This window comes from Pholis gunnellus (assembly GCF_910591455.1).
Source record: "Pholis gunnellus genome assembly, chromosome: 7".
Lineage (NCBI taxonomy): Eukaryota > Metazoa > Chordata > Actinopteri > Perciformes > Pholidae > Pholis > Pholis gunnellus.
The window spans coordinates 12,664,734-12,689,859 of NC_136533.1; the positions used below are offsets into that span (position 1 = coordinate 12,664,734).

Consider the following 25,126-nt stretch of genomic DNA (forward strand, 5'->3'; position numbering starts at 1 on the left):
ATAGATGATTTTCTTTACAAATAGCTTCATATCAGTGGGTCACACGTGGTTGAAGACAATAACAGTTTTGTTTTAATGTGTTGATATTCCTCCATAAAGTGTTGTTAATGCAACTTTTTGTTTTATGTTTTGTTATAGTTTTGGGCTCAGCTAAATGCAAGAAGAGTTTCGGCGGTTTTTTTGAGGCTCCGTATAGGCTGCTAGAGTTAGCTGGATGGGGCTGGAGAGGAAGTGGAGTTTGGCTTACGTTGAGAGCAAAGTGGGCAGAGCCGCTGAAGGATATCAGCTCAGGCAGAGGGAGCGAGGAGGACACACACTACAGAGGAGCGAGGCGTCGAGAACAGAGAAGAGGAAGGGCGGGAAAGATGCGGCCGAATGACCCACCAAAACGACTAAAAATGCCCAAAAAGACGACAGAAGACCGGGTAGATGACGGCGGGTAGCCACGGCCTGAGAAATGGGTAAGAACTAACGAGCAATCTAGACATTTGTAGCTGTTAAAATACGACTCGGGTGTTCGTCAAAATGGTGGATAGGACGACAGTTAGACGCAGTGTTGTAAAAAAATGGCCATGGTGTGTTCTCAGCGAAGAACACAGAAAACGGCCCAGAGAGCGTTAACTGCATTTATTTGTGTTTTAGTTCATGGAAATTGCCCGTTTGCGAGCTCTACTTCGAGTTAACGTGGTTAATATTTTGACAGGCACTGTTGTTCTTGACCTGTTTGGAGTTATTTCAACCTACGCATTTAAAATGTGCTTTGTCCTTGAAAAGGGCAAATGCTCGTGTCTGAATTTACTCGACATAAACGTCTTGTGCAGCCATCGTTTACTCTTTTAAACGCTGTATTGAGACTCGTGGCCACCAACACTTCAAGATGAAGTGTTTTTATTTAGTTTCTTTTCAGTAAATTAGTTTTTTGAGGTTTTTCCTCGGATTGTACATCAAAAAAATGTTAAAAAATGTATGATAATTCACATTATTTGTGATTTGAGTGTACAGATGTAGTTTCTAACCATATTTAAGAAAGTGTTGGATGCTAAATAGTTATTAAATATGAATAGATTATAAATAAATTGTGACAAGTTGCCAAAATGCTCTAAATATAACTAATGTCAACAATTCGTCTATTGTAGACTCAATACTTAAACTATACATGCTTTGTTTGCCAAATATAGGTTCTATGTGTGATAAAAGCTTAGATATACTTCGAAATACAAAATAGGGTGTTGGCTTTTAACCCTTTTATCACACTGAATGGAGAATAATTTAAATATGTACATTCATTTTGTTTGCCATTTACATTAACATCTACAAGACATGTAAAGGAAGACTTTAATGCTAGAAAGCCACACTTCAATGAGAATTTGAGGAAACTCAAAATTTTGTATTAATGTTAAATAAAGAAATAAATACATTTTAATACCACAGTCTCACGGACAAGGTTGTGGATTTATCCACATGTGATGGTAAATACTACAGATACTAAAACAGATAACATACAATCTTTTATAACAGATTGTTACATCTTAAGCTATATTGCTAAATCCAAAGGATTACTACCACCCTGCACATAACAAAATGTCTTCTCAACGCTATCCTGAGTAGGAGGTTCCCTTTTAACAATAATTTACTTCCATTTTGTGTCACCAAAGCGCACAAAGATGAAACATTTAGCATTACACATGCTACGAGTTATTTAGAATTTTCTTGATGTCTTAACGAGCCTTGAAACTTTCTCAAAAATAATCTTAAAACGAATAACCTATTAAATTTCGCATTTTATGCCGACCCATGTTGCGATTTTTGTTAATTGCGACAACTAAAATGAATCTTGTTTTTGTCTTTTGCAGGGATTCCCTTGAAGATTAGCAAATGTGTGTCAACGAAGAAACGGGATCATCTGATCCGAGCTATATGGTATGTACCGTTTAACCCGACTAACCAGCTCCATTGTGCGTACTGGTTCACACGTGTAGCCAGTAGGGGGTGCTGCTGTCACGTTTCCTCTCTGAACCGGTATTTTATCTTTTTAAAGGGGGTTGACATTTAACCATCATGGAGCCGTGAATCGAAGGATACGGGAGATTCGCACTGCAACAGAGATTTGTAAGTATACTTTTTAAAACAGATTAAATTCAGTAAATTCCTTGCGTGTTATAAATAACATTCAGATATGTAGAATGTTAATGATGGTCTTTCGACTAGCTAGCTAACCGTGAAATCTTTCTATTCTTTTTATCATAACAACTGATGATCATCACATTGCACTCATCAATCATAGTCAATACCATGACATTTTCAAACGGCACGCGCTTTCTGCACCCAAAGGTCGATCACTTGCTCGGCGAATGGCGTGCTGGGCCCACGCTTTGCTCAAGGCAGCGAAACGCCACTGAGGTGTAGCTCAAGCCATTGGAAATGTTGGGTTTTAGAGCGAGTTGTTTGTGAAAAGGCCATTAACTGAGACTTGTGCATTGAGCTCTTCAAATTTGTCGAATCAAATTGAGTTTTTTTTTACTGACCACTATTTAACGCGTACACAACCGAATAAACAAAGTGAAAAGTGTATATTTTCACTTCTGTATCATTATTTAAAAATACAGCTTAACATTACGTGTTCTTTTGTTTCTGTGCACTATAACGGTTTCTTTTGACTAAAAGTAATGACAGTTATGTCTGAAGGACAGTTCTTCCCCCTAGTGTATAATGTAGTATTCACATATTAATAAAAAATGTGTAAGTGATCAAGACCCGTACCGTGAGAGAGACATTTACGTAGTTAGTTTAAAATAATTATGTAAATGAATCTAATAAAGTGTACGATACTTTGGGTTTTGTCTCATTAAGAAAGTTTGACGTTAAGCACACTTCTGAAACGTGGTAAAAATCATAGGATGCCTGATTCCTTTGTGTATTTTTTTTGTAGTAAACATTCAGATATTTAAAAATAACATTCAGATATGTAGAATGTTAATGATGGTCTTTCGACTAGCTAGCTAACCGTGAAATCTTTCTATTCTTTTTATCATAACAACTGATGATCATCACATTGCACTCATCAATCATAGTCAATACCATGACATTTTCAAACGGCACGCGCTTTCTGCACCCAAAGGTCGATCACTTGCTCGGCGAATGGCGTGCTGGGCCCACGCTTTGCTCAAGGCAGCGAAACGCCACTGAGGTGTAGCTCAAGCCATTGGAAATGTTGGGTTTTAGAGCGAGTTGTTTGTGAAAAGGCCATTAACTGAGACTCCTCGGCGAGAAGTAGATTTGATGCATCCGATCGGCGGTACATGCGACCTTTGATCTGGGACCATTCGTCCTTTTTAGAGTTTTACTCCAATTAAAGAATCATACTAAGACACCAAGTATAAGTCGGCCGTCGGATGCTAAACATCGCTTTTAGTGCCACATCTGTCAATAGTTTGACAAACTATCCCAATTCGATTACATTAATATTTTTTTATTACTTGTAAGTTAGCAAACTGGTGGCATTTTGCCAAAGTAATCGTAGAAGAGTGATTTGCTAATTTGGCAGTCGCACTCTAAAAGGGCAATTTTAATTGTGACCCACAGTGGGCATCATGACAACAGCTACATTAGTTATTTTAATTTGTCCAAAATGCATTTAATAACGGGTGACATGGGGTGCATTCATCTGTGTTGTTCATTATTTCCTCGTGCCACTGCTTTTGATGTGACACCTGGACACCATTCTCAGACAACACCTTCATTTCATCCAAATGAAAATCACAACATCCCGTCATATTTGCTTCCAAAGGAACAGCATTGCAAAAAACATTTGTATCTAAATATGAATAAGAAAAGCAATTTTTAAACATGAGAAATGTCTGAACTTGCAACATAAAAACAACAATGTATTGTCATAAGAAGTGCATCACTGTGAAATCTCTGGAACAATAGCATTAACATTAGAGACCGACTCGTTCTGATCAGTATGTACAGCAAAACATTTACACTGATTCACAGTCCATTCCATCTTCTCTGAAGATGAAACATTAAACATTTTTCAATGCCCATTGCCTAACAAAACAATGAAAATTGGTAGAAAGTTGCTGAGTTTAGAAAACAAAATTATTTGGCTGCCCCCTTCAAATTTAGTTTTCTTTTTCCAACGTTTTAGAAGTAGCTGTAGAAACTGTCAGGAGTCCTTACAACACACGACTTTCCCCAAAAACAACATAAATGCAAAACCATACAGCTACCAATATGATTTTCTTAATTTAAGAAAATGTATTTGGTAGATTTGAGAATAATGTAAACAAAAAACGTTTTCCATTTTGCAATATTGTTTCCCACGAGCACATAACTGCACCACCCAGCACAAGAATGGCCAACCCCACCGAGAGACACGTTGGGTTCACGTCTGCACTTCGTTAAATGTGTTTCACTGACTTAAATCATACTGGCATCGCTTCTTCTGTTGTGAGAAAGATTAGATTATTTTTAAAACCTTGCAATGTTGGTTTAACCCGCACAATAGGCTTTATAGCTACAGTCATCTAGAATGTCGCAGTATTGAAGGTTTCAATAAAGTCAAAGACACTTTGGCTTCTGTTAAAAAAAATAAATGTTTTAATCAATTTCCAGCAAAAACATTTGCCGTATCGAACATATTGATCTATAGTTCTTACGGTATTTTGAGATGAACTCATTCCTCACATTCAAATGATTGTATGTTGGAAAACTTTGGTTTTGTCCGTCATCTTTAGTCGGTTGCAAAGAACATTTATAATCCGAAGACCTAAGCGCCAATCACGTTGAGTGGTCCACTCATTGGCTCTATTAGTGTGTTGATGTGGGTTGATATGGGTATCATTAATCGTTTCTTATCTTTTCCACAGCGGATACCTGAAGACATGGTGTGAAGATTTTCAAATTTTGAAGAAAAAGAAGACAGCTCTGTAAGTTTTCTTTGTTTGAATTAAGTATTTATTAAATGAGCTCATTAATATAATGAATAGAAAATTAGACTCTCTGGGAAATGTTACCTATATCCCATTCAGATAGGTTGAGGTTGAACACACTACCCGTCATTTATCTGGAATATTTATTGCTACTATTCACTTTTAGTTCTAAAAGCTAGCAAAAGACTTAAGATGTCAGCAGGTAGAGTAACAAAGTCATTTTGTAAATGTAACTTTATTGTAGTACATGCGTAACAATTTTCATAATGTGGCTACTTCATTATTAGTAATAATGTACGCTATTTTTACTGTGGCTTTATGTGGACATTGACTGCATTGCCTCCTGTTGGTACTTTACAGAAAGCCCACCTTTCTCCAGGAGTTTCTATGTCATCCACTTTTGCTAAGATCTCTGAAAGGTTATTGGCCTTAACGTTGAAAACAGGATAAAACATGGCCGATGCCGTATTTCAACACCTATAGAGCTACACGTGTTTTTCTGATTATGAGCAGTAGATGTGTGAAATTGCTGCTGTTTTGAAGGGTTGCTTTCATTGGATGCGATAATGTTGGTCGATCATGAATTTGCTTTGATGACTTTGGTAAACATTTTGTAAATTACGGCTATATGGATACGAATTAGCATACAGCGTTGTTTCCTCACATGCCAGTGTTTTGATCGTAATTTGTTTGAACATTACTCTTGTTGCATAATTAAGAATTATGCAAATCGCATATTGTGAATTAGGCTATCTCTAGACTCGGCACACCCCTGGTGGTCAGTTTATGAATTTATTTGCAAATTGTTGTCGCATTTACTCAACTCTGACTTCATTCTGCGGATTTCTTTGAATCCACCAAACTGTCAATCCAGAGCCTTACAAAAGTTTGCCAGATCTTCCATTACCCGTACGGCTTGCTTCTCACTGTGCAACCTCGTACCAAGAATTCCTATGTGCGACATCCTGCCAACATGTGTTTATTCATTACATGTGATGCATAGGAAGTTGTATTGAATGTCTTATTGGAACGTAAAACATCACCGTTTGGCATCAACAAGTTTGATCCTAAATATATAAGTTTTGACACTGGATTACAAACCGCCCAACAATCCTTCGCTAGCTTTCTATATGTTGTCGATGTGATGACTTTTAATCGCAATTTAAGAGAGTAGCGATTTAGTTTCAAAATAATTAACTGTACTTGGTCAAACAAATTTTTCAGAATGACACGTGCACATTCTTAATGTTAGCTAATGCATGTGAAAGCTAGCCTAGCCATGAATGTTAATGAGCGTATTAGTTTAGCGAGCCTTGTTTAACTGCTGGACAGTGAATCATTGCTGGTTTCAGTCGCACTGTGGCCTTACATTGTTTCCTTCTTGTTTTTGTCCTATCAAGACGTCAACTGGATATTGCTGAAGTGGAGACAGCGTTGTTTAACGTGAAGATGGAAAAGTGATTTTGACAAAATTTGACACGATTTTTTGGACTGGACTTTGACATTTGGATTTTTATTTTTTACGACAACATGGACACGGGAACACTGTTGCTGGCTGCATAGCGGACTTTGAAAAATTACTGTTATCTTTGGGAAACGCAAAATCCGTCTTTGTACATTTGATTTTCAAATATTGTTTTTAAATAAAGTGTATGTCCTCATATTTTTTTTCCTGGTTTTGTTTCAATAACTAATTATACAGAAAATCACAATAGGACATTGAGCGTAACATTTGGCTAACGTTGAAGTCCTTTAGCTCGGCTGTTGGTTTTAATATTTCCGCTAATCCGTACAACAAATTAATTTGGTTAGCACTATCAATGTTTGCTAATTCATAGATTAGCATTAGCTTCGTCCTGGGTCGATGAGTTTCCTGAAGTAATGCTCTTATTCAAGCGTTCTACGAAGAAACATCATCACTTGATTATTGAGATAAAGGGAAAGTGCTTGAAAATAAGTCGGTTCCAGCCAGTCCCAGCAGAAAGTCTTTGCTTAATCCATTAAAACACAGACATTTTGTATTTAGCAAGCTTCAACAAAGGATTTTGCCTGAACAGAAATGGTTTCCAAAGGCTCTCTAAAATGGCCCCTGGTCGTTCTTCTTCCTGTCTGAGCAGGAAGTGATGCATTTGGTGCAACCCCAATTTATATACTTTTAAACCTCTGTGTTAGTAGCTTTTTTACGAAGTTGGAAGTAAAGGTCTCAACCTCAGGTATTGGTCTTTAAATGACCGTTAAGTTTATATATAAAATCACATTTTAAACATAATAAAAGGGGTGGGACTTAAACATCACCTGAGTGTGGGGGTAAATGGAAATAACGTCAATCAAAGGCGAAGCTTTCAGAGCTAGGAAGGAGCTCTAGATGGCGGCTGAGCCTTGGGAAGGGTGCCATGGGCTTTCGTCAGACCGTTTCTCTCGGCCGTTTTTCGACGGAGACCGCTCGATTCTGACAAAAAATTAAAGCGCTGTTCGTACGATCGGTGTTTTATCGCTTATTTGGGCGTTTTCGCGTGTTTTTTGGGCCGTTTTGTCGAGCAGAACGAACCGTGTGCAGAGGGAGCGCTCGTCGTTGTTTTCCAGACTGAGCTCTGGCTGCCATGGCGCCTCCATCTTTACTGAGCGGCTCTCTGTCTCTCTCAGCCTGACAGCAGAGACGTTAAAGGCCTTAAAGCTTTTACGAACCAAAGCTTTTTTTTGGTTTTATTTCTAATTTATTGTTTAGTTATTATTTTTTTCACAGCTTGCTGTTTTTATTCGAGTCGGATAAAAAAAACCGAACGTGAATCTAATAGTTCATTTATAGGCTACAGCCTTTCTTCACATTGAATCGGTCTGTTTACATCGTGTAGTTTATAATTAACGGATTTGTTTCGTCCTTAAATGTTATTTTTCTAACCCCTTCATGTGATGACGCAGTTATAATTAATTGCATGCGGCTTGATCCGTGTATTGAAGGACTCTCGTTGGATATTAAACCTATTATAGCAGCATTTCTCATATTTCTTAGCTGTATTTTAAATTAGCGATGCAAGTAATAATACTAAAATCTTTGGATTTAATGCCTTTTTCTTAGCTCGTGTCGCACCGCCTGAGGTTTTTACTGCCACTGGAGCACAGGCTGTCTTGTGGGACTTTTATGATAGTTCCTGCTTGCTCTAAACTTTTTGACAGTGAATACCAGGACTAAAGATCATCCTATCAAAAAGGTTTTCAGGATACTACCATGATGAAGAATAAAAGTAAAAAACAAGAGGAGGAAGCATCGACTCAAAGCAATGCATCAAGGTATGATCCTTATACATTTTATACCCTTTTTCATATCTGCTGTGATTGTTTACATGTCAAGCATGGTTGATCATGTGTGTGTGTGCGTTGTGGTTTTAAAGAAGTGTACCACTGTCACGAATGACCTTGCTATTGTTTAACAGCCACACCCTGATTTGACCATTTCTTACACTCAATACCGAGGTTCCAGGCCTGTGTTGAGGGATCATTACCCACAACATGTTCAGTGTTAGACCACAGGTAAACATCTGTCCTGTTTCATGTTCTGATGGTCTGTCACAGATGTTTCATGTAACGACCTTGTCTAACTAGTTGGTGCTGCATTGCACCATTTTATCCACGTTGTTGCTTTGGTTTTTATTTATTTCACACACTATGTTTTGCTTTGATGTCACTCATGGTCAGTCTTTAAGATGTGTTATATATAACATACTTTGTCATTACTTATTTGACCTTAAATCAGGTTGCATGTTGCTTTAATTCACTGTCTTTCTTTTTTTTTTTTACATCAATCTGTAAGCTTTTTTCTGGACCTGTAGTTAAAGTTTTGACCAAATCAGAGAGTTTTAAGAAATCCAAGTGAGTTTATACTCACTTCAGCTCATTCAAGCCCTTCATCTCAAACATTTGAATGCCTTTTTATATAATTTTCTCTTGTTTTAGATGGATAGCAAAACATAAAACTACTTTACTCTGTGTATTATGACAGTATGTCAATGTTTACATGCTTATGTGACATATGTTTTCAGGAGAAGGTTGATTTTACTTTTGTTTTAGGGCCTTATGAATAATTTCAGTCTGAAATATTTCTCTGAAATCAAATGTTTATTATTATTATTAGAATATTAAATGGTTGCTTTCACTTGTCAAGCAAGATATTTAATTAATTGATGGCCCCTAACACACATTTACTGTTATCAGATGTGTTTAAAAGGTACTTCTTGTATTAATATTGGCTATATGGACATTGATGGTGTTAGTTGAACCTGTTTGATGCTTGTGAATGTTACACAATAACACTGTTCTGTTTAAATCTGGCTTCATCTGTATTATTTGACAGGTGGATTAAGTGCTTATGGCCAAGAGTCTTGACACTTTAATATATATATTTCACAGTATTGTCTGCTTTTCTTTTTAATAAGATAGTACAACTTTGTGTATTCATTATTCTCAGGTATCTGAATCTTCAAATATCAAAACGAGTGGAATCGCCTCTATTTTCATCAATAAAGATGTTTTAAAACTAATAACAGGTGCATTTGCATGGTGTCAGAACACTGCAGGAATTCAGAAACTGCACAAGTGGCCAGCCATTACTATTCTTATTTTAAATGTTTGTGTTTTATTGCATAAATGCTGTGGCCCAACATACATTCTTAGTGTTAGCAATGCTGCCATGTTTTCACAATAAATAATGCAGCCTGATCACAATAGCCTGTTGTGTTTTTAGATAAAGACACAGAGAAGTTTGGATACTAAATGCAGGTAATCACCCTCACAGCATTTTACTGACTGTACACTGCAGCAGGTTACATCACACTTGTAGTTTTTCTGTGTGATCTTGTGGCAGCCATTTTGGTATTTTCAGCTGTGTGTATGTGTGTGTGTCTGTGTGTATGTGTGTGTGTGAAATATGTCCTCTGCTACTGATGACAGCCTAACTTTTACAGACTGCTAGATGAGCACTGTGGGCATGCACTGCAGCAGAAAGAACAGACACTCTATTGACTCCATGCAACATTAATTATTATAAAAGCACTATATTTATATATTTACATGCTCTCCTGAGTCACAAAATGGCCCTTGCTTTGTGTGCCCAGCTTGCTCACTTATCTGTATTAAAACTCAGCTCAGAACTACACGGAGGAGGAACAGGAAGAGTTCAGACATTTAAAGGCCTGCACACTGCGCTCTAATAGGCTAGAGTTCCGCCTAGTAACACGCCAGCCAATGATAATTCGAGATTTTCCCTATGTCCCGCCCACAGTTGACCTCACTTAAAGCGGAAGGAAGAATGCACTTCCGAGTTAGGCAATCGACGCGGCTGCTTATTGCAGACTGTAAAATGTAGTAACTCATTCATAATTCTTACATTAACACCAGTCGGAGTGTTTTGAACTGCTTCCAACAAATTAACTCATTTTATTTTTTTATCAATGTCAGAATACAGTCACGGTCATTCTATACGCAGTAAGACAAATGTGAATTATTTTGTTCTAGAAAATAACAAACAATAGATGAAACAATCCAAAATGTCTACACATTTATTTCTTAGTTATACATAAACCCATGTCTCTCCAAAGAGATCCACGAGGCAGAGAGTTATGCTGAGTGAGTGCTCCCCCATGTGTCCAGACGAGGTACTGCACGCAGAGCAACCCATACAGGAGAGGTTTGATCCATCGATGCCCCCCCATAACATTAATGTATCGTCATACCAGATACAGTCTAATAGTTATAGTTTACACAATTGATGCTTTTGTTTCAAATTTGAACATAATTGCATCAGGATATACCCCTCGACATGTACCATCTTGTTTTTAGTTTTTATTTGAACCCCCCCATGTAGTGACAGTGGTTTGCTGTCAACCAGGGGGTTTGGAGGAGATCCAAGATAAAGATTACTTTTTTACTTTTTTCTATTACACAAATTATGTTTATTTTCTTTAATATTTTACTTTTTCTTGTGATACTCTGAATACGTCGTCCTTTTCAGGCCTCTTGAATCTGAATTATGTTAAATGCTCACAACAAGTAGACACTGCTTCAGTTTAAGGAGTCATGAGCTAAGATTCTTAAAGAGTTGGGCTCTTACGTGTTAACTGTGTTGTCCTTTTCTTTCTGTTTCACTTTATTATATCAATGTAGGTTAGCAGAGAGGAAATATTGTTGCACTAAGTCACCACTCAAAGCAGCGATGACGTGTTAAACTCCGTTTTAACTCGGTAATTTACTGATTAAAAGTACGTCTTTTCAAAACAACTAAGTAGATTCGTGTGCCTTAGAGAATGAGCTTATTATACGACTGTAAGCGGACTAAAGATGATGCTGCATGATGTAATTAGGTTTCTGTTTCCTCTCAGCTGACAGTCACCATTCACTCATGCCATCAAGCTCCTCTTCATGTCTCAGTGAGAGTGTGTGCACTTTGAGTTTATTTCTTTTTAAGTTGCTGCCACAACTCTACTCACACGTGTTGTTGTTTGGTGTACAGAATTGTTTGGTGTAAAAATGGAGCGCAACAAATGCCCTTTGCAAAATCGAAAAAAGAATCAACGTGTTCTTGTTCCTGTAGCAACTCGGCCTCAGAGGAATCCAACCGCTCTGCGTCGGAGTCGCCGAGTCAGTCGGAGAGCGAGCATGGCAGTGAGAGGAGGAGGTCCCACAACTCCGAGTCCAACAGCTCCTCAGAGTCACAGGGTCACTCGGAGTCCGAGAGCGAGTCTGCAGAGTCCAAATCACAGCAAACCACAGCAGGAGTGAAAGACAAGCCAGTTAGAAAGAAGGAGCGACTGGCCGATGTGAAGAAGGTAAAGGTGAAAGGTCACCTGGCTGCGGAAAGCTCTTCTGTGGCCGCTTACTGTTTCTAAAGCGCTTCCTGTTCTCTGATGATGTAGATTGAGTCGTGTAATCAGGCTCTTAATGAAACTAGGAAGGTTTGAAATGCAACATTTCTTACTTCCCTCTTTGTGTCTCTTATGTTAGACAGCAGCTAGTAGGTAGCTGCAAAAGACATAACAAGCAATTATTTTGACAATTGATTTGTAACTTCATTGTCATTTTGTAAGCAAAAGTGTCACAAAATATCACTATTTAAAGCTTTCTTGATTGTGAATGTTTTCTCTGTTTTATGTACTAAAAAAGACATTTAAAAACGCCACCGTGGACTCTTGACTGAATGGGACATTTGTCGCTGTATTCCAGTATTGTAATAGACTAATCAATTAATTGAGTGTCAGATAATGAAACGAGTATTTGCAGCCTGAGAGCACATTCCTACAAATTATAATCGGACATGACATATTTGTAAAGTGGTACAGAAAGTCAGCGGCTCTCTGATAGCAGCCGCTCTCCGTTTGCAGATGTGGGACGAACATCCAGATGTGTATGGAGTCAGGAGGTCAAACCGCAGTAGACAGGAGCCGGCTCGTTTGAACATCGGAGCTGGGGTAAGCAGATGTTTTGAAACAATAAAGACAAAGAATATTCATCATGGCCCGGCTTTTTACAATCTATTGGCATCAACAAGCCTCTTGTGCCACCTAGTGGACGCTGTGAAGAAGTGCTGCTACGGTTCATGTGGAAACAAAGCTCTTCTGACTGTATTTACAGGGCAGCAGTGACTCTGAGAGCGAGAGTCCCAAGAGAAAATCACCCCGAGCTAAAAAAAAAGAGTAAGTGTGAAGACTGAGAACATCTTTGGGTATTTATTATTATTTAATTTCATGTTAAAGCCCCTTATTCTTTCAATTCTGCCATGTTGAGACACTTACACTGAACTCCTTTTTATTTAACTCTCAATCCATACCGTAGTTTTGCACAACTCGTGTCTGTTTTTGTCATTGTGTTCATGTTGTGATTGTCATGTTGAGCTTGTTTGTAAATGGGTATCTGTTTGTTAAAAATGGGCTCAGTTAGTTTCAGTCAGGCGAGGTTTGACGTTTACATCAAAACTGATTGGTCCGATCAAATTGGGTTTGTGGTGAACACCCTATGGCCAGTATTTAATGAAATTTAAAAAATTTGGTTAAAGCAGTGATGGGCCTTGAGGGTGAACTTGTGGCATTTCTTTGTTGTAAGAAATATCTGGAACTCAAATGATGAGGACGAGGAGGATGATGATGAGGAGGAGGAGGAGGCTTCCGAGAGTACAGACAGTGAGCAGGAAGAGAAAAAAGTTAGATCCAGACGACTTCCTGCTAGAAGGTAAGAGCGTAGCGAGGCCTGGCCGCCAGACAGCTACCCACTGGTCATCTCCAAGTCATTCCATTTTGTGTGAGCAGTTTTCCCCCTTTTACTTTGGTGTGAAGTAGTCCACACCTGCAGCATGCTGTCTAAAATACAACATGTAAAATGTATTCCAATCATGATACAAACATTTTTCAAATCGTAAAGAAATGTTGCCACACACAGTCGGCCAAAAGAGACCAAAACCGCCGTGCCGATGATCCAGGAGGTTGGTTCCTAAAGTGGTTTGTGTGTTTCTGTGCTTAACTGTGTTTTACAGACCTCAGGCCAAATCATCAAGCAACAAAAAGCAACCGTCTCAAAAAAGCAGGAAGTCCAGGAAACAGGACTCCTCCGCTGAAGAAGACGACGACGACGACGAAGACGATGACGACGAAGACGACGATGACACACCAAAGAGACAGACTCGAAAAAGGGGTGCAACAAAAGTCAAAAGGTGCATTTCTGAACCCAAAGCGTCGTACCATCCGTGTCCTGGTGCGGTGAATCTTTCGACCTGGACGTTTAGTTTGGTTTTCAGCACGTCAGGCTAACGCTTGTCCCCGGGTCTGTTGTGTCACAGTTACAAAGAGGACCAGCACGACTTTGAAACAGACTCTGATGACCTGATTGAAATGACGGGGGAAGCATGCGAGGAGGAGCAGGATGACGACAGCGAGACCATTGAGAAGGTTATGGACACCAGGACGGGCAAAAAAGGAGGTTGGGCATTTTTACTTGACTCTTTCTATTTTGAAAGCTGTTGTATCTCATCAACATGTCTAAAAGTTGTTGTTTTTTTCTCCTCTAGCCACCGGGGCCACCACTACTGGGTACTCCGTGCAGGAAAACGGGGACCCGAATGAAGGCTTTGACCCCGAGAACGATGAAGGGGAGACTCACTATCTGATCAAGTGGAAGGGCTGGTCCTACATCCACAACACGTGGGAGAGCATGGACACTCTGCTGCAGCAGAAGGTCAAGGGACTAAAGAAGATGGACAACTACAAAAAGAAACAAGATGAGCTCAATTCATGGTAAAAAAAACACGTGTCCTCACATTAACATACAAATGTCTTGCTGATGTTCATCTTTTGAGGGTGTTCACTGTCTGTTCTGTGCTTGTTTTGTAGGTTGAACAGAGTGTCTCCTGAGGATGTCGAATTTCATAACTGCCAACAGGAGCTCATCTATGACTTGAACAAGCAGTTTCAGATTGTGGAGCGCATTATCGGTACTAATTCATTATCTGACCATTATCTGATCATCTTTTTTTTTTTTTAAATTACACTTAAGATGTACTAAAAGGAATTTTATTATCAACAGCAACAAAAAGTGGAAACACACCAGGATCCACTGAGTTCCCCTGTAAGTCCATTTGCTAATTTCTTACCATCACTGTTACATTCTGTTGACTTTTTTAAATGTTCTGAATGTTACTTTTCTCATAATCATTTGTCTGCTTTTTTTTTTTAAAACAGCTCACAGTCACAAGACGTCCTCCAATGAGCCGGAGTATCTATGCAAGTGGATGGGCTTGCCCTATTCAGAGTGCAGCTGGGAGGATGGAGCCTTGGTTGGAAAGAAGTTCCAGCACTGCATTGACAACTTCAAGAACCGAATCTCCAGTAAAACCGTCCCCTCTAAAGACTGCAAGGTAAGAGTGAAATGACCCAAAATGGTCTTCATGATGTATTTTTGAATTTCTCTCCTCCTTGTTAAATGTGTTTTTCTAACTATCATTTCAGGTGTTAAAGCAAAGACCGAGGTTCGCTCCTCTGAAGGATCAACCGTCGTATATTGGAGATGATAACCTTCAACTGAGAGATTATCAGCTGGATGGGGTGAACTGGTTGGCCCACTCCTGGTGCAGGTACTGTGTAAATGAGTATTGTAATAGAACTGTGTGGGTTTTGATTACCTCATTTTTTAAAAGTGCCTTTTTATTCCTCCGTCCTCAGGTGCAATAGCGTTATCCTCGCCGATGAGATGGGGCTGGGAAAGACCATCCAGACCATCTCCTTCCTGTCGTACCTGTTCAACCAGCATCAGCTGTACGGACCCTTCTTAGTGGTGGTGCCTCTGTCCACGCTCACCTCCTGGCAGAGGGAGTTTGACACCTGGGCTCCTCACATGAACGTGGTGGTCTACCTCGGTGATGTCATGAGCAGGAAATCGGTACGTTGAATCCTGAATGTCTTACTGAAGTCTGGGGGTCTCTACAGAAGTGGTTACATGAACTTGTGTTTTTGCTCCCGTTTGATGTAGATCCGTGACTACGAGTGGGTGAACCATCAAACGAAAAGAATCCGTTTCAATGCACTGTTAACCACTTATGAAATTGTACTCAAAGACAAGGTAGGTGCAGGGATCAGTATTTCTTTTCTTTATTTGCCATATGCCTGTGCATGAAGAGAATCGGATCACTGTGGCTTACGAGAGCTTAACGTTTGTCTGCAGGGGGTGCTTGGGAACATCAACTGGGCATTTCTGGGTGTGGATGAAGCTCACAGGCTGAAGAACGACGACTCCCTGCTGTACAAATCATTAATGGAGTTCAGGTCTAACCACAGGCTCCTCATCACCGGCACGCCGCTGCAGAACTCCCTCAAAGAGCTCTGGTCACTGTTGCACTTCCTCATGCCTGACAAGTACGTCCTGGTTTAGACGGTTTTTTTACATGATACCCAAGGAAAAGCGGGGAAACGCCATCGGTTTGACTCCCAGCCGTGGATGAGTGACGTCTGTTATCTTTGTCGTGCACAACAGGTTTGATTCCTGGGAGGATTTTGACGATGTACACGGGAAAGGAAGTGACAACGGTTATCAGAGTCTTCACAAAGTCCTCGAGCCCTTCCTTCTGCGCCGTGTTAAGAAAGACGTGGAGAAATCTCTCCCTGCCAAAGTAGAGCAGATTCTCCGTGTAGACATGACTGCACAGCAAAAACAGTTCTACAAGTATGATCGTATTTTTGACTTTCGTTCTTTTTTTACTACTTCAGTGTTTCACAGCGTCTTGTACAGTAGCCCCATTAACTTAATTTGTTCCTCAATATTTCCAGGTGGATTTTAATGAGGAATTATAGAGCTCTTTTCAAAGGCACCCGAGGCAGCTCCTCTGGCTTCCTGAACATCGTTATGGAGCTTAAAAAATGCTGCAACCACAGTTTCCTCATTAAACAGCCTGAGGATGTAGACGGTGAAACACAACAGGAACACCTGCTGGTATGTCTCCTTTTTGAACCCTCCTTAGCTCCCAGCAACACCTCAGGGATATCTGTGCAAAGGAAACTTGTCCAAAGTGAGGGCTCGGTGCTTCTTCATGTGTCCTGACACTCCATCTTTGTACTTTTTCTCCCCAGAGTGTAGTGCGGGGCAGTGGGAAGCTGGTGCTGCTGGACAAGCTGCTGACCAGACTCCGAGAAAGAGGCAACCGAGTCCTGATCTTCTCCCAGATGGTCAGGATGTTGGATATTCTGGCCGAATACCTCGCCAAGAATCGCTACCCGTTCCAGGTACGGTGTGAAGATTTTCAGGGCTTCACTGTGCATCTCCGTACGACACGTCTGATTGGTTTTCTGCCAAAAGGAAATTATTTTTGGAAACATAACTGTCAAATGTACTAAGACTACCTTATTTGATTATTATTTGCTGAAAAATGTCCATGAAATCAAGCATGTAGTGCTGTCAGCTCGTCAACCATCGGATTTTCTGAAAACCTCATCATCTTATCACCAGTATCCCCAGAAGCTGTGTCTAGTCTGACAGTTTGTGGAGTCAAACAGTTTACGACTGTTGTCTTTATTGGTGTTTACGGTGCAGGGAGCTGTTGGGTGGGTTGGACTGCGATGAGGGTCGGGTGTCGGTGTTGTTGCACATGAACTCCGCCGGGCTGAGAGATCCTGTTATGTTATTTATATCAACAAGTTATTTTCCACTGGAGACCAGACAAACTCCTGTAAAGTCACTGGACTTTGGTTGTTTTTGCAGACTTGGTGTAGACATCGGTGCACACTGATGCGATCGGTCTAAGCATGTAGACATATGGGTAACAACGGCATGTCAAATGTCTCTCTTTGTCTCTCTCCTCCTTAGCGGCTGGACGGTTCCATAAAGGGAGAGATACGAAAGCAAGCCCTTGACCACTTTAATGCAGAAGGCTCAGAGGTATGTATACTAATCATTTATTGTTACTACCTGAAGAAATTAATACATTTATTCTCCAATGCCGAGCACATTTAGTTGAATATTAGCATATTACAAAAAGGAGTCTTATCTTATTGGGATGATGACTGTTTCAAACAAACATACGGTTCATTTATTTGAAGGATGTATTTTATAAATGGTGTAAAAAGGATCAAATCTACAGCAGCAGTTAATTCACGATTACCATTTCCCCATTTTGCTCTTATTATTCATCAGGCGTTTCTAAATGATGTGTGGTGTATTGCTAAATGAGATCCGTATTAACAGTAATCATCCGTTTTCCAGGACTTCTGCTTCCTGTTGTCCACCAGAGCTGGAGGTTTAGGCATAAACTTGGCCTCAGCGGACACCGTCGTCATCTTTGACTCTGACTGGAACCCTCAAAATGACCTGCAGGCACAAGCCAGGGCTCACAGGATCGGCCAGAAGAAACAGGTAATCCTTCGCCCCAAATGATGACTTTCACTGTAAATATGACATAGAATTAAGAAGATAGTTGTACATCAATGCTTTCCTCTCGTAGGTGAATATTTATCGCCTGGTCACCAAAGGGACAGTGGAGGAGGACATCATTGAGAGGGCAAAGAAGAAGATGGTTTTGGACCATCTTGTCATTCAGAGGATGGACACCACTGGTCGAACTGTACTTGACAGCAACTCAGGAAACACAAAGTAAGACGTCAGAAATCATCTTGTTTCATATTTGGACACTGACCCTCTGTGTGTTCAACATTGTTGCTTTTTTTTTTTTTTCCAGTTCAAACCCATTCAATAAAGAAGAACTGACTGCCATCCTCAAGTTTGGTGCAGAGGAGCTCTTCAAAGAGGCAGAAGGAGAAGAGTCTGAACCGCAGGTATTCCAACAAGTAATGATCTTCTGTGCATTCAAAATACTTGTAACATATTTGTGGAGTCAAACCAGAATGTATTTCTTCCTGTAGGAGATGGATATTGATGAGATCCTGAGGTTGGCCGAAACAAGAGAAAGTGACCAGGGCTCAAGTGCGACGGATGAACTTCTATCTCAGTTTAAGGTTCCTGTCACTTCTTTGTACCGTCGCATTCTTGTGAAGTATCTAAAGATCCCTCTCTTGCAAAATATCTTATTGGTCCCGTCCTTCCTCCTCATGTCGCTGCAGGTAGCCAATTTCTCAAGCATGGAGGAGAGCGTTCCAGAGTTTGTGGACAGGCCCATACGGGAATGGGATGACATCATCCCCGAAGAGCAGCGACGCAAAATTGAGGAGGAGGAGAAGCAGCGGGAGATGGACGACATCTTCAATCTGCCCAGAAGCAGAAGCTCTAACAAGAGGGTAAGAGGAGGATTCTTACAGATTTATTTTGAAATTTGAAAAGAAAAGAAAATGTTGCTTGACTTTAACTTGTGTGCGCACATTTCAGCAACAGACACGATGAACTGTTGCATCTCTGAATCCTACTTTACAAGGCTTTCTATCTGCCAGCAGCTTATGGGAATCTGGTCATAAGGTGTTGCTCTGGTTCCTCTTGTCTTTTCAGGCTCGGGCCAATGACAGTGACAGTGATGTGGGCTCCAAGCTGAAGAACCGCTCCTCAGGCTCTGAAAGTGAGACCGACGACAGTGATGACGACAAGAAGCCAAAGAAGAGAGGCAGACCCAGAGCCCGCAAAAACAACGTGGAGGGTTTCACTGATGCAGAGATCCGCAGGTAAAGTATTTACTTTTTATTTTGTATTACAGTGAAGTTCCCTTACGTGAACACAATTAAATGTATTCATTATAATATCATTAACAGGTTCATTAAGGCATACAAGAAATTTGGATCTCCACTCGAAAGGTAAGCTTTGTTAAATGATATTAACAGTAAATGTACGGCTACATCACTGGATCGCATGGTTTGTTAGACATCTCAATAGCTCAAACAGTAAAGTGCGTCTCTCTGTGTCCAGGTTGGAGGCCATTGCCCGAGACTCTGAGCTGGTTGACAAATCCATTGCCGACCTGAAGAGACTCGGTGAACTGATTCATACCAGTTGTGTGACTGCAGTGCAGGAGCACGAGGAGCACCTTAAAGAGAACCCAGTTGAAGGTATGTTGGGTTTTTACTTGGTGAGAGTTTCTTTGACATCGTAGCATTTTTTTTTCCGGGCCCCCAAAAAACACACATGTTATTATTTCAGCTAAAGGTCCTGGGAAGCGGCGAGGAATCAACATCAAGATCTCGGGAGTGCAGGTCAACGCCAAGTCCATCATCCAGCACGAGGAAGAGTTTGAGCCCCTGCACAAAGCGGTGCCCTCCAATCCCGCCGAGAGAGATAAGTAAGATACCGCTGCTAGAGATGAGGAGCAGCACGGGCTTTGCATTACACTCAAGTTAAGATGTATGTATTGAATTTGACAAATGTGTCTCCCACAGGTTCAATCTGACATGCAGAGTCAAGGTAGCCCACTTTGACGTAGACTGGGAACTGCAGGAGGACGTTCAGCTCCTGCTTGGTATCTATGAGCACGGCTTTGGCAACTGGGATCTGATCAAGACGGATCCTGACCTTAAACTCGCTGATAAGGCAAATGTCTTAATTTCTACCTTTATCACCAAGTTGGAGATGAATGAAAATCGAAATATTAGAAATTCAGCACACACTCGACACACTTAAACGCATACATTTATTTTGTACTTTTTAGACCAAAACTAGCCTGTTTTAAATATTGTAAAAGCTTTGAAAATGTTGTTTTTATAAATTCTGGTCAGATAGATTCCTCTGTTTTTCTTATTAGCACTTGCACTATAATCAGCACCTCTTTCAATCATGTCTCGGTCTAACAGTCACCTCCCACTGCACAGATTCTCCCAGGCGATCCAAGCAAGAAGCCTCAGGGAAAGCAGTTGCAGGCGAGAGCCGAGTATCTTCTCAAGCTGCTGAAAAAAGAACAAGACAACACAGACCTGTCTAAAACAGGGGAGGAGGTATGCTGCCGTGAATCAGAGCGACTCGTCTGTACTGTTTTTCACCACATGACGTTTGCCTTTGACCTGCCGGCCACACCGCTCATCCAGTCTGTTCCTCCAAAGGTCAAAGTGAAGAAGAGGAAGCCTCGGGTGAAAAAGGAGAACAAGATCCTCAAGGATGAGCAGGGCAACGACATCTCCTCCCCCCGCCTGTCCGACAACCCGTCGGAGGAGGGCGAGGTAAAGGTCGGTGTCACCTGCTGGTCTGGAGGCTTAGTTATGCTTCTGTGTCGAGGTTTGATTTTGTGACCCAGCTAAGCCCCTCCAACTCCAAAGCTTAATTGCAGTGGTGGATAAATGACCCACCAGACTATAAATCAGGCCCTGTGAAGTAAGAAAACTTTAACAACGACGTGTAATTCAGCTTTATTTTTAGAGAAGCAGAGCAACGCTCCACTTGATTAGGTAAATCCAGATAAGTCCTTGTCCTCTCTCGTAGTAAGACCTACCGTTACGTTGTTTAACACCCGCTGTCTCACGTTGGAACAGGATGATGGAACAGAGAAGTCCCCCGCCAAGAAAAGACAAAAGAAAAAGGACAACAAAGAGAACAAAGAAAAACAGGGAACTCCTAAAAAGGAGAAGGACGGGGACAAAGAAAAAAAGGGTGCCAAGCCCAGAAAAGAGAAGGTATTTCAGCAAAGTATTCATGACCTTATCATGGGTGCTTTTCTCAAACTTACATGGATATAAGGTTGATGGAATAATGTTTTATATGCTGTACTTCATTATAGCACTGAAATGCAACATGTAGCTAAAGGAACATGGCTATGAAGTCTGTCACCAGCCTGTGAATAAGCCATTGACCAACGGGTTAATCGTCTTTATGTCTGCTGTTTTTGTCTTCCAGGCTAAAGGAGTCAAAGGGAAGAAGACTCAAGGTCCAGTTCACATAACGGCCGGCTCAGACCCCGTTCCCATTGAAGGAAAGGATGATGATGAACTCGACCAGGACACTTTCAGTGTTGTAAGTCTCTTCTTTCATTCCTGTGCAAAGTCTAAGCCAGTGGCATTTGATAAGGAACTTGCGAGCAGTGCATTACAATAATACCAGCACTTTGTACATTGTGTCCAGTGTAAGGAGCGCATGAGGCCGGTGAAAAAGGCCCTGAAGCAGCTGGATAAACCAGATGAGGGTCTGTCTGACCAGGAGCAGCTCCAGCACACCCGCACATGCCTCCTGAAGATTGGAGACCGAATCACAGAGTGCCTTAAAGCCTACAGTGACCCCGAACATGTCAAAATATGGCGGAGGTAAGATGATTAGACCCTATAACCTTTTGTGCCCTGAATCAAGATGCTCACCTGTTTAACTCTGCTTCTGATTATTTGTTCCCCGTTTGGCAGAAACCTCTGGATTTTTGTGTCCAAGTTTACGGAGTTTGGCGCGAGGAAGCTCCACAAGCTTTACAAAATGGCGCAGAAGAAGCGGTCGCACGAGGAAGAGGCACGTGGTTCCTATTTCCAGTGGTCGACGCTTTATCAAGTGTTAGGAGGTAAACACGATGTATTGTACAAAACCAACGCTGAACATATCCTGTTTGCGTTTCCAGAAGGAGCAGAAGAAGAAGGAGGATTCTGGAGGGAGGTCGAAAAACTTCCGACCAGAGCCCTGTGGTTCCAGCAGAGACTCCACGGGCACTCAGTCGTCCTCTAAACCTGGGTCTCACTCGTCTCAGACAGGCCCCCACGGACACCACAGAGAGTCGTACAACTCGGCTAATAAGCGACACTTTGGCAACGATGGTACGTGCGGATAGAATGATATTAGTTTAAGTCAAAGAAGAAAACAAAGTGAGCATTTGTGAGCTTTATAGGTGCTTGCAGGCTTTTGTTAACGTTGGACAGAGCCATTCTAGCTATTTCCAGTCTTTATGCTAAGCTAAGCTAATCATGTCCTGGCTGTAGATTCATATTCCCCATACAGACACCAGGGTGGCATCGATCCTCTTATTTAACTAAATGTTTTTCCCCAAAAACATTGATCTTTAATTAACGTTACTTATTAAATGAATAATCATAACTTTATTTATTAATGTCCGCTTTTGCATGTTTCATTACAGAGAGAGGAGAATGGCAGAGGGACCGTAAATACAATTACCCAAGTAACAGCAACCAGTCGTGGCAGGGAGACCGACATCACCCGTACGACCGCTACAAGGATCACTACGGTGATCGACGGCCTCATGGAGACTCGTACCGCAGCTCAGGCGGTTACCGCAACGACGGCTCGCCTCGAAAAAGGCCGTATGAGCAGTACAACGACCGGGACCACCGGGGCCAGAGGCCCTATTATGACAGGTGAGAGGTACTCTGATTACAAGTTTCAGGTTAGTTTTTGGGGTCTTAATATCGGGAAGGATTGTGTCTTACTAGGGCTGTTCGATTGATGCAAAAATCATAATCAAGATTATTTTTGCTTTATATAATAGTAATAAATAAATAATCCCGATTTATTTAACGTGATTACTCATTTCACTTTGGAAACATCATGCATTTAACATTTTGTAGCCAACATTTTAAAGTTAAATGCATCGACCTGGTGTGTTTTGAGAGCAAAAATAAGAGGCTGGACCTCTGAAGAACTTTGTGTGTAAACAATTTAATCATAAACACATTGGTTATAATAAACACATTGGTTGTATTGATGTGAAAGGTGATGACGCGGCAAAGAAAAGTCACACGAGACAGTCTGTGTTTCAAGACTGGTTGGGTGGGTTTCCTGACGATGCTGAACTGAGGACGGTCCGCCCAGTCGACAGTCTCACTGTCTCACTTCATAATCGGGATTGAAGTTCGATAAGTTGCACAGCCCTATGTCACGCCACTGGTTTAAAAAAAAATGCTATAAATTATATTTCAGGCATTCAGATCCCAAACGAAGGCGTCCTGATGAATTCCGTACCAACTACCACCAGGGAAGAGAAGGCCCTCTTCAGGACTTCCGGAGGATGCCAGAGCAGAGGCCAACGGGCCCACCTGGACCAGAGCACTATAGCCGGCCCTTCCACCCCGACAAGCCTCCCCCGCTGCTGGACCCTCGCTCCCCGCAGGCTCAGAAGTCTCCCCAGGACTCCCGCTCTCCCCCAGAGCGGCCCGTAGAGCCGAATGCCACAGCAGATCCGAACTGGAACAACAGGAAAACATAAGAGGATGCCAATGCTGCTGATGGAGTGTGGACTCGCCAATCATAAGCTCACAGTTGGAAAGGAAATCAACATGTACCCTCTTTACCAGCAAAGCTATTTTGCTCTTTACCCCCCCCCCCCCAGTGACACTGGCTGTGAATGGTGCCCTGGAGGAAGACGTTTGTCTGTCATCTTCAAGATGACAAAAAAAACTTAAAACAAGCATCTTTATTTAAACGAATTGACTCAAATCAGTCGATCATGGTGCGACTGAGTGGAGTGCTTATGGATGCTTAGTCCCGTGGACTATTTTCTAAGGAGAATTTAGGATACATGAACTGATCTCAATCCTAAAAGTGCCTGAAGGCTTTTGGCCTTTCTGAATGGTAAATGTTGGGATTTTCTCCCAAAGGAAGCATGACATGGACATCATTTTTTTTTTTGTGTGTGTTTAGCTTTAAGTATTTGCCAAACGATGTCATTAGAAGATTTCAATCCGAAAGAATGTGTAAACGTGTTCGTCGTCATCTGCACCGTGAACATGTAGCTGAACTGAATCACCATGTTGGTTACAATGGTGATGTGATGACACGGCCTAATTCTTATGAAGTTTGAATGAGCAACGAAGCCAGTATGTTTCCTCTGAACACTCTACAAGTCGTCTGGAAATGTTTTTTTTTTAGCAAACTCCTCCTATCACTCGTGTACAAATAATCATTGTTTCTGTAATTGTGTAGCTATATAAATCATTGCAATCCTCTTGCTTTGGTCCACTTTAACCACTTTCCCTCTTCGTCGGCCCAATGAAATGGAAGCTTTGTAAGCAGTATTTATTGTGCAAAGAGCTGATAACACTAACTTGGGACAATCCTTTATTTCTGTTGCCTTTCAGTATTCTGGTGGCTAAGAAAGGTACTTCAGTGTAGTTTCATTACTTCATCTTTCCACCTCCAGTATGTAAGCACTCAATGCTGTCTGAAAATACTCTGTGGTCAAACATTTTCTTTCTCTATGGTTTGGTGATGCTGTTGTTTAAGGGTTGTCCGCTGATGACGTTTCATTATGTTTATTACCTTTGGTCACTCTGTTCCTGTGCCAAACCTGCTCTGGCCCTCAGTTGTTTGTTTTTTTATGCTTCTCCATCTGTGCCTTATTTATGTGTGTGTATTATCATACTGTATATTGTACATGGACAGTACTGGGGCCTAATGAAGGCAGGGTGTAGTATTACAGTCTCATTTTAAGGAAATTGCTCTAAATGAACTGGTTAAGGGACCACTTATTCTGGTGATGATCATGTGGTTTCCAAAAGTGTTGATGATTTTATGGGACAAACCTAAATTTGAAGAAATCCCGTGTGTTTCGTCCCGGGGCACTCGGCCGACCCGTTACAGTGAACAGCCGGCGCATCGTTTCTTCCACGTTAAGCAAGCTGCTGTTGCTGTATCACATGTTTAAGAAAGTCTAAATAATTTATATTTGTGACAAAACCACTCTTCGTGAGAAAATGTGCTGTACATATGTTTGGACATATGTAATAAACTTTGTTACACACTGAAAATGTGTCTAGTTTTTACTTTCTTCCACCCGATTTCATTTTCACAACTGCTTCATCGTGTCGTCTCCTCTGCAA

General features: G+C 41.1%; 1 protein-coding gene across 2 annotated transcripts; it reads left to right on the forward strand.

The window, feature by feature from the left end:
• Positions 1-296: 296 nt before the first annotated feature.
• On the forward strand, positions 297-25,042 carry chd2 (chromodomain helicase DNA binding protein 2). Of its 2 annotated transcripts, none has more exons than XM_079163797.1 (42): positions 297-461; positions 1,854-1,920; positions 2,039-2,109; positions 4,872-4,931; positions 6,335-8,222; positions 11,518-11,752; positions 12,305-12,391; positions 12,555-12,616; positions 13,023-13,148; positions 13,450-13,626; positions 13,753-13,892; positions 13,981-14,206; positions 14,303-14,403; positions 14,496-14,537; positions 14,651-14,826; positions 14,918-15,042; positions 15,131-15,347; positions 15,438-15,527; positions 15,630-15,820; positions 15,939-16,127; positions 16,232-16,394; positions 16,532-16,684; positions 17,265-17,336; positions 17,661-17,810; positions 17,899-18,047; positions 18,133-18,229; positions 18,317-18,409; positions 18,515-18,688; positions 18,894-19,063; positions 19,151-19,192; positions 19,305-19,444; positions 19,536-19,674; positions 19,772-19,922; positions 20,201-20,323; positions 20,429-20,551; positions 20,855-20,995; positions 21,216-21,332; positions 21,441-21,619; positions 21,713-21,812; positions 21,919-22,111; positions 22,429-22,666; positions 23,229-25,042. In XM_079163797.1, exons 5-42 carry the CDS (start codon positions 8,161-8,163, stop codon positions 23,512-23,514), a joined length of 5,439 nt encoding a protein of 1,812 aa, XP_079019923.1. In that variant the 5' UTR covers positions 297-461; positions 1,854-1,920; positions 2,039-2,109; positions 4,872-4,931; positions 6,335-8,160; the 3' UTR covers positions 23,515-25,042. The 2 variants fall into 2 exon arrangements, with proteins under 2 accessions (XP_079019923.1, XP_079019924.1); XM_079163798.1 differs by having other exon boundaries at positions 20,429-20,545.
• The last annotated feature ends 84 nt before the right edge of the window (positions 25,043-25,126 follow it).

Coding starts and splice junctions, on each gene's coding strand:
- chd2 (XM_079163797.1), top strand. CDS start 8,161: ATGATGAAGAATAAAAGTAAAAAACAAGAGGAGGAAGCATCGACTCAA. Junction 14,404..14,495: donor GATTGTGGAGCGCATTATCG/GTACTAATTCAT, acceptor TATTATCAACAG/CAACAAAAAGTGGAAACACA. Junction 18,230..18,316: donor GAGAAGAGTCTGAACCGCAG/GTATTCCAACAA, acceptor TTCTTCCTGTAG/GAGATGGATATTGATGAGAT.